We start from the raw sequence: 16,424 nt of genomic DNA on the forward strand, positions 1-16,424 counted from the left end.
TAGAGACAAACATAGCTGTAACAGAATATCAAAATAAAAGACATGAACCTGAAACCATCAAAATAAAAGCCATGAACCTGAAACCATCAAAATAAAAGCCATGAACCTGAAAACGTAAAAATAAAAGACATGAACCTGAAAACGTAAAAATAAAAGACATGAACCTGAAAATGTCAAAATAAAAGACATGAACCTGAAAACGTCAAAATTAAAGACATGAACCTGAAAATGTCAAAATCAAAGACATAAACATAACAATACAAGAACACATGACAAAAACCCCTGACAACAGTACTGTATATATAAAATTAAATTATATAAAAATAAAAAACTTGCATGCCTTTAAAAGTAACTACTCATGTAAACTGGCAGAATTTAGTAAATAAGCAGCCGCAATTAAAAACAATAACCACATTACTGCATAAACCCTGAAAGTATGCATGTTTTTTGTAAAAGGAAATGGTTTTTTATATTTATTAATACAGTATTTCATACCCCTAATGTCATAAAATGCAATTATTTTTTAAAGTTGAAATGTTATTCTGTGCATTATATGTTCTGGTAAGATCACAGAGAGAAACTTAAGATTGTTTTTCCAAAGGATCAAGGTGCAAAAACAAAAAATATATGGATGCAATTTAATATAATGACATATTGCAGTGACACACCTGTCAAATCGCCAAAAAATAAAGAGTTACACTAACCTAGAAGAGAATGTGCATGTCTACTGTAATATTATTTTTATTTACTACGAGCAAAATTTGAAAAAAAAAGTCAATCCAAAAATGCATTGTTGTCTGCTCTGAGTTTAACTGCTTGGGTATCATTGTGTGCTTGACACATTTCTCAAAGCAAATGTAGTAAATGTCATAAGTTGAAATGATAAACAAAGCTTTTCCACCACTCCAGCATCTCCATCCATTTACCAGCTACATAAAAACAGACGAAATCAAGTTAGCAAGAACAAATAGCTTATTTCTTTTTGCTTTTCTTCTCCGTTGTCTCTCAGATGGTCAAACCCTTTCAAGTAACACACAGTAACTTCTGAATATGAGTTGTAGGATGATTTAGACGGGGAGTAATTTACGAAGAATGCACCAAATATTCAAACACAATCTGGGGCGCATTTCCCAAACAACAATATAACTCACTGATTAAAGAGCACAGCTTTTCCGATTCCTGATTTTATATTTCTTTTGGTGTGCTCAAGCCGTTCTTGCAAAGTTGATCGATCAGCTTGGTCATCTGCATTTTCTGGATCGATTCGGGCATGTACAGTATTGATAGGTAGTAAAGGCGATATTAACTCCTGTTTTATTGCATTGGGAGCTGATCTTCCAAATATGTTAAGCATCACATTTCCACCTAAACACTTCTTTAATATATTGCAGCACACGGTTTGATTGGTGGACAAGATTTAGTTGAAAGACTTTTTGCTGAAATGGCAAAGTTGTTGCATATATGCAAACGTAGTGACTTGAGTAATGACTTGAATTTTGATGCACCGCATACGCAACCATATGATTGGGATTTAACAGCTTTGTTGGAGCAGAAGATTTTAACTTTTTACATTTATGCATTTGGCATAAAATACATTTTTATTATTATGTGAGTTCCTTGGGAATCAAACCCATAAGCTTTTGTACTACAATGGAGCAGGAACAATTTACATTTCAAGTCCTCATATCATTTGGTTTCATTGGAAGTTGTATGGACTACTTTATTGCGTCAATATGTTTTATTCCCAGTCCCAGTCTTTTTTTCAGTCTTTCTGTTTAAAAAACTGTATTGCATTGAACTTTCTTCTACTTTTCTCTTTTGTGAACCACTATAAAAAGAAAGTCATACTGGACATTAGCATGAGTAAACGATAACAGGGTTTGCTTTCCTGGCTTTAATTTACTGTCGACTTGTATGCACCGTACTGGCTTGTTGGAAAACAAACCCATGCAGGTTAATACAAAGTCCCTCCAATAAGATAGATTGGTTCGATGATCACAGCTGACAAAGTCTACAGGCTCTGCCATAACAAATTGTCTTTATGAAGGTACAGTTTGGCCACGGAAGTGTTTTGTAGGTCAGCTTTATGTAGGAAAGTTTCCCATGCATAACAATATTACAGAGAAAAAAAATCCAAGAGATTTGCAAAAGAAAAATGGAAAAGAACATTTTGTATCTGTAGTGATGAAGATACTGAAGGTGAACCCTCTTAAGATGGAAGACAAGGGGACGATAAATTTTATTAGGCTCTTCGCCCGCAGACTCGCAATGATTTTCCATTGTTACATATTCAATAGAGATTAATTGCAGCCACATGCAAACAACTTTCCCCCAAGCCACAAATCAACATAACGTGCTATGCAAGGCCTGCGCTGATATCTTGATTGGTTACACCGCCTTACAAATACACAAATGAGACGCTGTTGGGGCATCTTATTGGATTTTTACCGGCTGATATTGAGTTTTTAAGTCCACATGATGGAGAGCGTCTTGGCCCGCTGAGTGACGCGTTGAATCGCCCTGCAATTTTAATTACAACCTTGAAGTTTGAGTTACCTGCTGCAGCCATCCATGCGAGGATCTCAAGGCCGACCTTGTACGTTTTGATGGTGTGTGTGTGTAATTTTTAGATTTAGTGGCCCAGGAATGAAGTCATATTTCAGACCATTGGCCTGGCTGGGGAACAGACATGAAGTAACTCGAAAATGATTACCTAGATCAATATTTTGTCATTCATAATACCCATAGATTTTCGCCATTCATCCTTGGACGGCTGTCAGCGAGGCAGAGGGCCAAGATTGGTAATAACTAGACTTTTTATGTGATTTGTTACAGTCATCCACACGCTGCTTCACGTGTAACCCCCTTGCAATGGACTGTCGTTGGGGGATTTATTGATGGAGTTTGGCCTTGATGGAAAATCATAATGGTGCTAAATTTCATGACTAAGGGCAGCCTATATAGTTTATACATTCATACTTATGTATTTGGCAAATGCTTTTATCCAAAGCGACTTACAGTGCATTTTTTTTATCAGTATGTGTGTTCCCTGGGTTCAAACCCTTGACCTTTTGTGCTGCTAAGGCAATGCTCTGTCCTTGGGCTATACAGGAGCATCATTTCATGACTTGTGACCTTGTTTGCTCAGTGGTCTTGTTCGTCTGTGATATAAAGCAATGGAACGCCATTAACATTGACCAATCAGAATCAAGGACCAAACAGCATCCTGTCATGGGCTTGCCAGAGCTTTTTGTAATAGACTCAGGTCTGAATGTATCTGGCAAGACCATGACAGTACTATGTTCTGTGTGGGAGCATGTGGAGGCATATAGTTGTGTGGCTTCCACATGTTCCCAGTGTTTTGTGGCTGTCATGGTCTTGCCTGACCTTGGTTATTATCCAGGTTGGATGTTAGAGGGCAAGACCATGGCAGCAGTGTGTTTATGTGGGAACACGTGTGTTTCACATCATGTCTGTGTGACACGTGTTCCCAGTGTTTTGTTGCTGTCATGGTCTTGCCTGACTTTGGTTATAGTCCAGGTCGGTTGTTGGCAAGATTATGGCAGCATTGTGTTTATGTGGGAACACGTGTGTGTTCACATCATGTATGTGTGACATGTGTTCCCAGGGTCTTGTCACTTTTACCCTACTCCCTTATGTACTAGTGTCTTAAGTGATTAATTATGTTCACCTGTTCCCCATTGATGTGCTGTCTATATAATGCCCTTGTGTTCTCTGTGTGGTGTGCGTGCGTTGTTGTATGTCAGAGCTTCATGTTCTCCGTGTGCTCTGTTGCAAGTTCCTGTTTGTTCCAGTTTATGTTACGTTTCTTACCAGTGTTTAGTTTATATTCTGTTTTACCCCCTCGTGGGTATTTATGTTCTGTTTTAATAAAATTATAGTTTATTTTTGTAGTTCGTGTCTGCGTTTGGGTTCTTCTTTAGTTTATTTATCCGGTGTGTAAACCGGTCGTGACATAACGCACGCACCAAACTGAACCCAGCGGACCAGCTATGCAATGTGCATCGGACCCGGAGTGGTGGTCCTCTATTTCTGCACAGACGCTCTCCGGGGGTAGCCCCTTCCCACCGCAGAGGGGCCTTCCACTCCGGGACTATGCCTTGGCGGTGGAGAGGAGTAGGGGAAGTTACCCGGAGTTTTTGGCCAGCGCCTACCTGGTGGCTGGCATGAAGGATCCTCCACCCATTCAGGAGCGAGGGGGTTTATTGCAACTGCCATACTGGGACCTGGTTGATTGTCTCGTCAACCGACAGTCCAGCCCGAGGGGCATTAGGACCGGGGCGATCAGGCTAGAGAGGTCGACCCCCGTCTCCCCGGCGCCGGAAACCATTTCTGCGTCCGGTTCCCATCCTGCACTCCCTGCCTCTGGACGGAGGAAGAAGAGGAGGAGGAGGGTTTTGGAACCGGCACAGCTGGAGACTCACCCGCCGGTGCAGCCGGAGACTCGTCACCCGCCGGTGCAGCCGGAGACTCGTCACCCGCCGGTGCAGCCGGAGACTCGTCACCCGCCGGTGCAGCCGGAGACTCGTCACCCGCCGGTGCAGCCGGAGACTCGTCACCCGCCGGTGCAGCCGGAGACTCGTCACCCGCCGGTGCAGCCGGGGACACGTCACCCGCCGGTGCAGCCGGGGACACGTCACCCGCCGGTGCAGCCGGGGACACGTCACCCGCCGGTGCAGCCGGGGACACGTCACCCGCCGGTGCAGCCGGGGACACGTCACCCGCCGGTGCAGCCGGGGACACGTCACCCGCCGGTGCAGCCGGAGACACGTCACCCGCCGGTGCAGCCGGAGACACGTCACCCGCCGGTGCAGCCGGAGACACGTCACCCGCCGGTGCAGCCGGAGACACGTCACCCGCCGGTGCAGCCGGAGACACGTCACCCGCCGGTGCAGCCGGAGACACGTCACCCGCCGGTGCAGCCGGAGACACGTCACCCGCCGGTGCAGCCGGAGACACGTCACCCGCCGGTGCAGCCGGAGACACGTCACCCGCCGGTGCAGCCGGAGACACGTCACCCGCCGGTGCAGCCGGAGACACGTCACCCGCCGGTGCAGCCGGAGACACGTCACCCGCCGGTGCAGCCGGAGACACGTCACCCACCGGCGCAGCCAAGGCCATGTTATGCCCCAGCATGGCAACAACAGAACTTTGGGACTCATTCTTTTCACCCCGGACATTTTGTACACCCTGTTGTTGTCCCACCTCCCCTCCCTGATTTGTTATTTTTGTTAAATCATCCGAACCCTTTAGTTACTTATGTTTGTCTTCCGCTTTTATTTATTGTCATTGTTTCTTGGGTGTTTTCTGTTGTGCAGTCTCTCGTTCCTCGTGTTTAATGTCTTTGTTTCTTTTTGTTTGTGACGTCTGGTATCCGTCTTTGTAGTTGGGGGTACTGTCATGGGCTTGCCAGAGCTTTTTGTAATAGACTCAGGTCTGAATGTATCTGGCAAGACCATGACAGTACTATGTTCTGTGTGGGAGCATGTGGAGGCATATAGTTGTGTGGCTTCCACATGTTCCCAGTGTTTTGTGGCTGTCATGGTCTTGCCTGACCTTGGTTATTATCCAGGTTGGATGTTAGAGGGCAAGACCATGGCAGCAGTGTGTTTATGTGGGAACACGTGTGTTTCACATCATGTCTGTGTGACACGTGTTCCCAGTGTTTTGTTGCTGTCATGGTCTTGCCTGACTTTGGTTATAGTCCAGGTCGGTTGTTGGCAAGATTATGGCAGCATTGTGTTTATGTGGGAACACGTGTGTGTTCACATCATGTATGTGTGACATGTGTTCCCAGGGTCTTGTCACTTTTACCCTACTCCCTTATGTACTCGTGTCTTAAGTGATTAATTATGTTCACCTGTTCCCCATTGATGTGCTGTCTATATAATGCCCTTGTGTTCTCTGTGTGGTGTGCGTGCGTTGTTGTATGTCAGAGCTTCATGTTCTCCGTGTGCTCTGTTGCAAGTTCCTGTTTGTTCCGGTTTATGTTACGTTTCTTACCAGTGTTTAGTTTATATTCTGTTTTACCCCCTCGTGGGTATTTATGTTCTGTTTTAATAAAATTATAGTTTATTTTTGTAGTTTGTGTCTGCGTTTGGGTTCTTCTTTAGTTTATTTATCCGGTGTGTAAACCGGTCGTGACACATCCAGGTTTAGCATCTCCATTTTATTATTTTAAATATGTGGGTAAAATCTGTTTTTTATTGTTGTTTACATATCTATGTGGTGTTTTCAATATGTTTTAAGACAAGCCATGCGGAAATTCAACATTCAACACAATTGCTGAGTATTTTCTCCATAAAATTAGAGACTCATTCCCAAATCGTATTGGTTTCCAACACAAACATGTAAGCAATCACATCAACACATTTGATCAGTAGTTTGAGTTATAGATATATTATATTTTACATATATATCTATGGTCCGAGCTGGTGCGAAAGAGTAGTCCCAGACTGATTTGCATATTCGTATCTATGGTCCGAACTGTGCGATTAAGTGCAGGCGGGGACTAATTTGCATATTCATAAGATACTAATATTTATATACTAAATGAGGCTTAGGGGTAGAGTTACATTCAAGCTCTTTTAGGTTACATTTACACGGAAACTATCTGAAGAGAAAAAATTTTATTCCACATTTATACAAGCGTTTTGGGGGGGGGGGGGTCTGCGTACATATGGTGAATCAAAAGTGTGTGATATTCGTTGTAGTATGCACTCCAGGCAGCTAGGTGGCAATGTCAAGCACGGACACAAAACAACACCAAATCCACGCGTTTGCGTACAACCTTCTTACTTGTTCTCCCAGGACTCGTCCAAAGCCGTCTGGTTTGCCTCTGACAAAATGGTGCCTCAACAATTTGATAAGTAAGGAATAATTGACGACGGGCCATTGAATTATAAGAAAATAATGCACACCCAAGGTGCAATCCTTTACACGGATGTGCATTATTTTCAAATAATTCAAAGGACCGAAGTCAATTATTCCTCTTATACCACGGTTACCACAAAAATGGTGCGTATTTTTAATACATTTGACAAGTTAGGTGTGCAGTTATCAGAAATTAATGTATACCCACAGAACATTTCTCAGCCAATCAGAATACAGCATTCAACAGACCCGTGGTATAAAGGTAATTAATGCACCTTCTCTGATCTCTGCTAGTAATACTAGCTGTGAATATTTTGTACAACTGCTGGAAAGACTTGTATATTTATCAGAGCTGCTATGGCAACTTGAAGGTCCGACGTATGGACATAATCCGACATGTTTGTTGTTATTTTCCTGAACTGGCACATACATGTGACGTAAACGCGTACGCGACGAGAGCCACCGTGAGCAGACTTGCGTTTTTACACTTTAGACGGGAATGTGATGGTAGAGCGTTTTTAAGATTTCCACTCTGGAGGGTGGTTTCACTTTTTTTGCGTTTTTAACTCCCAAAAACGCAGTCACATCTGATAAAATATTTTTACGTTGTTTTTTTAAGCAGCCTTAAAACATGAAGAAATTACTGTGACGGTAAATCTTTTACATATGCTATTGTGATGCTCAAATATGAGTTTTAACTGCTAAAAGTCTTGCCTACAGGGAGAATTTAAATATGTCCCAGCCAGAGCCGATCCTTCCTATACGCAGTGTACGCAATCTGCGTAGGGCCCTGAACCACTAGCGAGTGACATCATTTTGTCGTGAGAGGAATTTGAAAGCATATCAAGTCTTATCTCACGATACTTTAATTTCTGTTGTCAATCAGTCTGTGCAAGGGTCCCCAGAAGTCCAGGATCGGCTCTGGTCTCAGCAGATATATTCACATGACGCACATACTGTAGATGAGGTTAATTGGATCAAGGCACAACACAACCATGAACAGACAGAAATGTCAGCGACGACCGGACCACACTGATAAAATCTGTGGGTAATGGACTTTTTTTAGGGGATTAGTGCGAAATCAATGCTTGTAAGTGAAATCCAGTCGGCTTATTCGCCGCTCTCATTCATGAAACAGATTAACTCAAATTTTTGGGTTTAATCGCTTCAATTCTCTTTTATGATGCAGAAATGCTTATTAACTGTCAGTGGTCCATCTCACTTTGTGTTTGCACTTGGGTGTCGCTATAGTACAGCAAAGTGCAAAGGTCATGTGTTTGATCCCAGGTAACACTCATATTGTTTAAATGCATAGCTTGAATGCACCGTAAATTTTTTGGATGAAAGTGTATGCCAAATATTTATTTATACCACCCATATGAGAAGATTGTGAAAGCGTACTTCTACATGATTGTGTTTGTTAAGAGCAGGTTATTACAATTCGCTGTCATATAAAAAAAGTGTCCAGAGAAAACATTATTGCTTTTTAATAGCTCAGACCTAAATGAGTTTTTTAAAGGATTAGCTTACCTACAAATGAATATTCTGTCATAATTTATTCACCTTCGTGTCTCTTTAAACCAGTAAGACTGCTGAACATGAAAGAAGATCATTTAAAGAATATCAGGTTGGGTGAATGCAGTACAATTGTAGTACGTTACGACTCAATTAAAAGTTTAATAATCCACTCAAGGGTGTTATAGCAAGAATATATATATATATATATGAGGCTGCTCATTTACCAAGTACTCGCTTTTGTTAAAAAAATAAAAAAACATGAAATTTGAGCATTTTCAATATTGGATTTCAAAGAACAATGCAACAGTGAGATAAGACACAGATTACAGTCTCAAATAAAAAAACTGAAATAATACACGTGCATTTTTGTGTGTACAAATATGGATCGTTACATTGTTGAGATCTCTGAAACTTCTACCAGGATCTTCTCAGAAGAAACATCTCATGGAAACACAACTGAGATATTCAAGAGATCCTACATGTGATTGATGTTTCCTGTCAACAGTTGCCCTTTCAGAAAATCATTTCCACAAAATCCCTTCACATGGAGCACAAGCAAACCCGTACATCACTCAGCTCTGATTTCCGCCGTAAATCCGCCTGCCGCCGAGCATCTGATTGCGTGTTTATGGCATGAGCCTCTTCCTCATTTTCATGTTTCATTTAAACAGACCTCTCTGCACTCGTGAAGCATAAATTACCCCGTAATGACGAGAAGTGTCTTGAATCTCAAACATTTATTTCTCTGAGTGTCTCTGATGGCTGTTGAAGCACCGCCATGAAAAGACGAGACATCAACGCTCTCCAAAGAGCCAATTACCAGAGGCTGTTCATCAAAACCATCTTCTATTCACCTTATTTACCAGATGATGTGCAAGACTCAACACTTTTCGTAATGAGAACAAAAAATGTGTTTATTGAAGAAAAAAAACATTTGTATTACATGTATGCTCGGTTAAGAACAGAACAACATCTGAAAATCCAAAGTTTGTTTGGTTAGAACTTTTAATAATGTTGATAGTTAAGAAAAAAGCAGCCCTTCATTTTGAGGTGTATGACGCCTGGTGAACAAAAGATCCTTGTGACTGTGAAATTTAAAGATCGCAAAAATAAAAATTTAGTCCTGGTTTTTGTCCTATAAAAGATTGGATACAAAGGTCTTGGATTCGATGTGTTTGAAACAAAGAAATGTTGGTAACTCTTAATAATAAGTAATAAGTTATAAGTTCATGTTATCTAATGCAGTGGTTCCCAAACTTTTTCAGCGTGCGGCCCCCCTTGTGTAAGGTACATTCCTTCGCGGCCCCCCAAAGAAAATTTGTGACAAAAAACTGTTCTAAAACTCAAAATTTTAATAAAAAAACATTAAATTATACAAAACGTAGTGCTTTTGGTTAGTAGCCTTATTTTTTTAGATTTAATTACACAGAATTCATGATAAATTAATGTATTTCATAAAATGTCATAAAACTGGGGCCCCCCTGGCACCATCTCGCGGCCCCCCGTTTGAAAACCACTGATCTAATGCATTTAGTATTTTAACATATACATCATTATGACTTAAAGGCACAGTGTGTAAATTTGAGAAGGATCTCTTGACAGAAATGCAATATAATCTACATTATCTATATACATTAATAACTATATTATTAGTGATTTCACAAATGTTTCACAAAATGCCTTCCAGAAAAAAATGTCTTTTTTAAATATATAAACATACAAATTTCTCAAATGAAAGAACAGACCCTCTGCTTTCAAACAAATAATAAACAAACAAACAAAATGGCGGAAAAAAAACCCGTTTCATCCTATCTATATTTTTAATCTGGTTATAAACTCTTAAATATGGGTATTTTTCTTCAAAAATAAATGTTTTAGCAAAAAGCTGAAATAATTGCATTTTTGTGAAGGAATTTTGTTAGAGATCAGATTCAGAACGATTATCAAAACATACATGGAGTTTAAAATAAGTAAAAAAAAATTGCTTCAGCTTTTTATAAATTGGGTAATCTAGTGGATGATCGCGGTATTACAAATTAGCATAAAACCTCATCAGGGACACCTTTTTTTTCCATGCAAATGTTTTCTCTTAATTAACGAGATAATTTAAAATAAGACTTAAAGGGAACATTTCACAAGACTTTTTAAAGATGTCAACTAAATCTTTGGTGTCCCCAGAATACATATTTGAAGTTTTAGCTCAAAATACCCCACAGATAATGTATTATAGCAAGGTAAAAATGACACTTTGGAGGTGTGAGCATTTTTTGGGTGTGTCCTTTAAAATGCAAATGAGCTAATCTCTGCACTAAATGGCATGCTGTGGTTGGATAGTGCAGATTAAGGGGTGCTATTATCCCCTTCTGACATCACAAGGGGAGCGTTTCACATTTTCTAGGTTGATAGAAGCACTGGGGACCCAACTATAGCAATTAAACATGGAAAATTGAGTTTCACTATTACTAAGTTACTAGTAAGCAAATTTGTGACATTGACTATGTTAACTCTTTTGTACACATTTTTATATTTGATGGTTTTTTTGGGGGGGGGATGCAAGATGCTCATTTGTTCATCCTCAAAAATTGTGCTTGGATATTATGGATCATTAAATACGGAGTGAGAAACAGGTTGTTACAGTTTTCTCATTCTTTCATTTTCTCATTTTCCAGATCACTTAAAGCAAAGTTTCTCTCACAACTGAGCACAGAATGAGCATTTGAAATAAATAGTCTGAAAAAACAATCTGACATGAAGCTGGCATGGAGTCATCACACCATAATTTCAGCATGAAATAGACTAGATGATAATGGAGTGGATTGAAAGCTGTGTATTGTTTGCAAACACACTATTTTGTATAGGAATGGTTTTGTATTTTTAAGTACTACATTTTTGGAAATTTAGATCATTATTTCTATGACTTATTGGAAGGACTTTGCTGGTAGTTGATTTGGGAGTTTGTTATGTACTAATCTAACAATCTCATCAGGATGACGCTTGAATCAAACAGGGTTTTTCTTGTAAAGAAAGTCATTACATCTTGAAGTTTGCTATGGATTACGGTGGTCATCTCGGACAGTAAGGGTTAGAAATTTGATCCAGGTCAATCCTTTGGAGTCTGTTGCAAACATCTTCAAGACCTACAGGTGACATCTGGCTTTAATGATGTGAGTAACAGTACAGACCGTGCAAAATATCAGTTCCTCTTCGAAATGTGGATTGACATCATCATATATTTTCACTTTTGTCTTTTGAGCTTTGACGGCAACTACTAAATTGGGAGGAAAGCTTAAATCTAATAGTGTCCAGTAAATATCATACATCTTTCTTTTACATTGATCTGACCCTTTAAGTTTACTGTCATTTTTTTGATTTTGCAGATATGAAGTTTGTATAAACATATATTTTTGGTATGTACAGGCATGTGTATTGCATTTTTTTTTTGCAGTGGCATTGGATATGATTCAACGAGTGTATAAATCTGTTTTATGGACGGTTAATATTTTGCGTCTTTTGCATACACTGTAAAAAATACTTAAATTTTTTTGTTGAATCAACTCGGATTTACAAGTCATTTCAACTTACTATTATTTATCTTGACTAGAGATGAGTTGTTATAACTACAGTAGAGTTATTATAATTTATAAAATTAAGTTGACTTTTTTCAACTATATTTTATAAGTTGTGACAACTCATCTCTGTTGACATGACTTGTAAATCTAAGTTGATTTAACAAAAACTTTAAAGGCAGCAAAGTATTTTTTACAGTATATATATATATATAACATTATTATTATTATTAGTTCATGTTAATGAATGGATTTACTAATGGATTTAACAAATACAACATTGGAAATGGAAAGTGTTACCAATATCATAAAACACACTATTGCGGATAACTAAACTAAGCTTTTCGATGTTTAAACATACAGTAAAGGTGTATGGGTAAATTCAACAAGCAATATTTATTTTTACATTTTTTTAGTGTTTAATTCACAATGCATTGAACAAATAAAGGGTGCTATTTCAAAAATGCGCCCACTGGGATATTTTAGGGCTAAACTTGGTGATGGGGATATCTTGAATCATAAGAATGCCTTTAAGGCTCACCAACCAAGAAAAAGACTCGCAAACAATGGCCGGATTACATTTGAATGATTTCATGGCACCGCTGTATACTGGGAAAATTTCAAGGCCAAATCCTCTTTAGTGATTCACGCTCCATATATTGTCAGCATGCGTTGTGTATTTTTCCAAGGCGTGTAGCTATGAGTCACATAGCTAAGAGGGATTTAATTATAATTGGTGTCTGCAGGCTCTGTCCATGTCAATTTAGTGCAAGTCTTGACACTCGGTGACATGCTTCTGGAAAACTGTAATTGGTCAGTTAACATTAGTTGACAGATCAATTAACTTACATTAACTCAACTTGAAAGGCCGGAAACTTCAGATTTTGGGCTTCTTTTTATGGTATCTGTCTAATCTGATGGTGCAAGTACGGCAGATAATAACATCTAGCATTTTGTGTTGCAGTTTCAGTCATGTCAGCGTATAGATTGTTCTGACTGCAGTGCAGTTTAACTTATTTGCATGTATGCATTTCATACTAGACTCATTTTCTGCACTACATAATATACTTCTAATTCAATTTTTGCAATAATACAGAGTTCAGATGCAAATCTCTCTAAGTGAGAATGACGTTTTTTTTTTTTTAATAAATGAGCATTTTTATGAGGGCACTTTTTCTGCTGAACATAAAAGAAGATAATTTAAAGAATATCAGGTTGGGTGAATGCAGTACAATGGTAAAACATTACGACTCACTTAAACGTTTTAATAAACCACTCAAGAATATATATATGAGGCTAATATACCTGCTCATTTACCAAGTAATTGCCTTATTTTTTTTTACAAATGTCACTTTAGTCATTTCATTAGTATTTACCACATTTGACTCTTTTGCTGCAAAACGCTCTATGTGCATGCAAAAATTTCCACTTCTAAAAAGTCTCCAGTCACTCTTCACTGTTTTTCTAACTACAGGCTCAACAATTTAGTAAACTTGCAGGTTGACATTTAAAACATATATGCACTTAGAGGACTTTGCTGAGAAATTTATGCACTTTTTAATGGATGCAGCCAACAAAGCAATATTTTTGGATGGCCTGAGGCTGGAATTATGCGAATTCGAAGTGAAAGTATTTAAAGAACGTATAATACGTGCTAAGAGCATTCGGTCAATATCATTATTTCATTTTTAACAAAGATGTGATTTATCTGCTTTTGCCTCATTTTCTTCATAATTGTATGTTTTTCTTTGTCTTATGTCTACTAATATAATGTAGGACTGCTTTGCCATAATGCAAAACTGTGTTGAAACGAATCTGAATTGATCTTAAAAAAAAAAAAAAAAACACAATCAGTTATTACAGTAACTCATCGGATAGCTGAAATGAACCAGATTTTCAGATTTCCACAAACCTAATCCCATACATTTGTGTTACAAAAGCTACGCTTTTTCTCCCTCATTATTCTGACCTGTATGTTTAATCTAGATTTCATTATTGTACTCATAATGTATGTCATTAATGGCCTGTCTTCATGAATACATCTGATAATGTGAAATATTTATAGGGTTAAGTGGGATGAATGAATAACCAGAGAGGAGCGCGGATGTGGGGGTCATTGAGACAAGATGTGAAGTGATGCCAAAATCAATGATCCTCTTTCCAGAAAAGCAAGTGTGTTGAAGCAACTTATACAAACTGTAAAGGGTTTACTTCACTCGCTGTCCCTTTTTATCACATTTCCAATGCTTTGATTCCACACTCATAAAAGCTTCACTCCGGGGGAACAGGCATGGGCTCGGATATTGATGCTGGACGAACAATAAATCGGCAGGGGGATTTGAAGTCATCATTAACCTGCAAAATATAAATAGCTGGAGCTGTATTTCACTTTTGCTTGCAGCTGTGAATCAGGTTTTTGAGAAATAAGTGAATCTGTGTAGTGGTGTATCAGTGATTCCCAAACAGCACACCTGTCTTTAGAACCATAAGCCGAAAAATTGGATACCCAAATCTATTTGATCTGAATAAATTATCTTGGTTTTATTCTGGTAATGACAAACAGCTGATAATAAATGTTCATGTATCCAGCAAGGACATTTTTTTAGAAATTTTTCAATTTGCAAGTGAGTGACATTTTCCATTAACGCCTGATTTACACCCATGAATCGTTGGTGGCTTTCGACATCTCCTAACACTTTTCCCATAGGAGCGTTATCCAATATTTTTCCAAAATTTGCAAGAAAGAACTTCATCTCATCGTAACGCTGTCTCCTTTACTTTCTCCAGGTGGAATCTGCATCGCTCAGTCTCTGAAGATCCCGCACGACCACAAGCAGGCCGATTTTGACAAGATCATCAAGCAGCTGCTGGAGACCCGTCACGCCCGGGCCGTCATTATTTTCGCTCACGACGAAGACATTCGGTGAGCTTTTGACTACCTTGCCAGATGCGCGAAAGCGGAAACTGTAAATAAATGAAATGTTAAACCAATAAATTGCTCCCTTTCGCGCACCAAAAATTAAAAACTTAAAAGTTACTGATGACAACTAATCGATGCTGTACTGGGCAGGGATGCTATTACTTAGATAAAACCCAAGGGCTCACTTTAGAGCTTTATATCTTGTTTGCTGTGTAAGGTGCATCGATTAATGTCATCATCATACCATCAATCGGCAAACTGATTTAAAATTGCCATTTTGTATTTCATGCACTGATGCAAGCCAACATCTCCTCTTGAAGGGTAACAGAGGGCTTTAGTGTCAATATAATGATTTTATGTGTGGGAATGTTCGCAGGGGGATCCTTAACGCCAGCAAAAGAGCAGATCAAGTGGGTCATTTCCTGTGGATTGGGTCGGATAGCTGGGGAGCCAAATACAGCCCCATTCAAGGCCTGGAAGATGCCGCTGTCGGTGCCGTCACCATCCTGCCAAAAAGAGCAACTGTTGTTGGTGAGATTTATTCTGTATTTTTTTTAAATTGAGGCAATTAGGCGTAGGATATCCAAGGACGACCACATTCCCACAGTATTGTGTGACTTAGATCCATTGTGACAGATTAACCAGTGAGTGCTTTTGTAAATTCCCCTGACCACAATTGAAATAAAAAATCTAATTTTTACTTTTATAAAATTGCTGGAGCTACATTTGTTTAGTTTTTAAAATAACATCAGGCACACTGATCGAAAAATGCAAGGAACAGTGCACTAAAAATAGATAACAATATCCCAGGTGTCTACAAAACAGATGATGGTCCAAAAATCTGATTCATTTGTTGACCGGAGAATCTGAACTTGGACCCGACGACCCGTCTGGCAAGACTTTTTATCCGGTCTCTGAATAAAAGACACCACGCCATGGCGTTGGTCTCAGTGCCAGAATATACTCAGTGGTATCATATTTTTGGAATAGGGCACATGCTAATTATACAAAGAGCCCTTTGGATTGAAATGAAGAGAAATGGCCTTGAGGTCCTGGATTCTTTGTGATAATGAACCAACTGTTGATGAACCCACAGCCCAAAAGCATTCGCACAATACTTTAATTATGTCTTCTGATATCAATTAAAATATCACAGAAGCCAGCGTTATATCCAGAGGAAATCCTTGCTCTTATTTTGCCTCCAAATGATGAAGATCTATTTGTTTGTACTCTATATCTGAAATGTTGGCATGATGCCAAACATTGGGGCCTGTGAGCCGTTCTACAAAATAGCACTTAATGTTTTGTAACAACTGGTTTGGGGAAAATTCAGTGTATGATCGTAACTTCAGATATCTTACTACAGCGGCTGTTGTCAGATTTTAATGGGGATGTGAAACATTGGGACTTTACTGGATCCCCTGAACACAAGATTTGACAATGAGGTGCTAACCATGCTTAACAGCCCTGGTAACCACTAAAACAGCATGGAAATGTGTGATGTTTGCTTTAAAAGTTATAAACAT

General features: G+C 39.2%; 1 protein-coding gene across 2 annotated transcripts in view; it reads left to right on the forward strand.

Moving 5' to 3' along the window:
• The window catches only part of LOC141359240 (metabotropic glutamate receptor 7-like), a 187,229-nt gene that overhangs the window by 83,053 nt on the left and 87,752 nt on the right, over positions 1 to 16,424 (forward strand). For both annotated transcript variants that reach the window (XM_073861331.1, XM_073861330.1), the window contains exons 3-4: positions 14,766 to 14,901; positions 15,275 to 15,429. In XM_073861331.1, coding sequence (XP_073717432.1) covers positions 14,766 to 14,901; positions 15,275 to 15,429 — 291 coding nt within the window. The remainder of the gene's footprint in view (positions 1 to 14,765; positions 14,902 to 15,274; positions 15,430 to 16,424) is intronic.

The sequence above is a fragment of the Misgurnus anguillicaudatus genome, chromosome 23, assembly GCF_027580225.2.
Source record: "Misgurnus anguillicaudatus chromosome 23, ASM2758022v2, whole genome shotgun sequence".
NCBI lineage: Eukaryota > Metazoa > Chordata > Actinopteri > Cypriniformes > Cobitidae > Misgurnus > Misgurnus anguillicaudatus.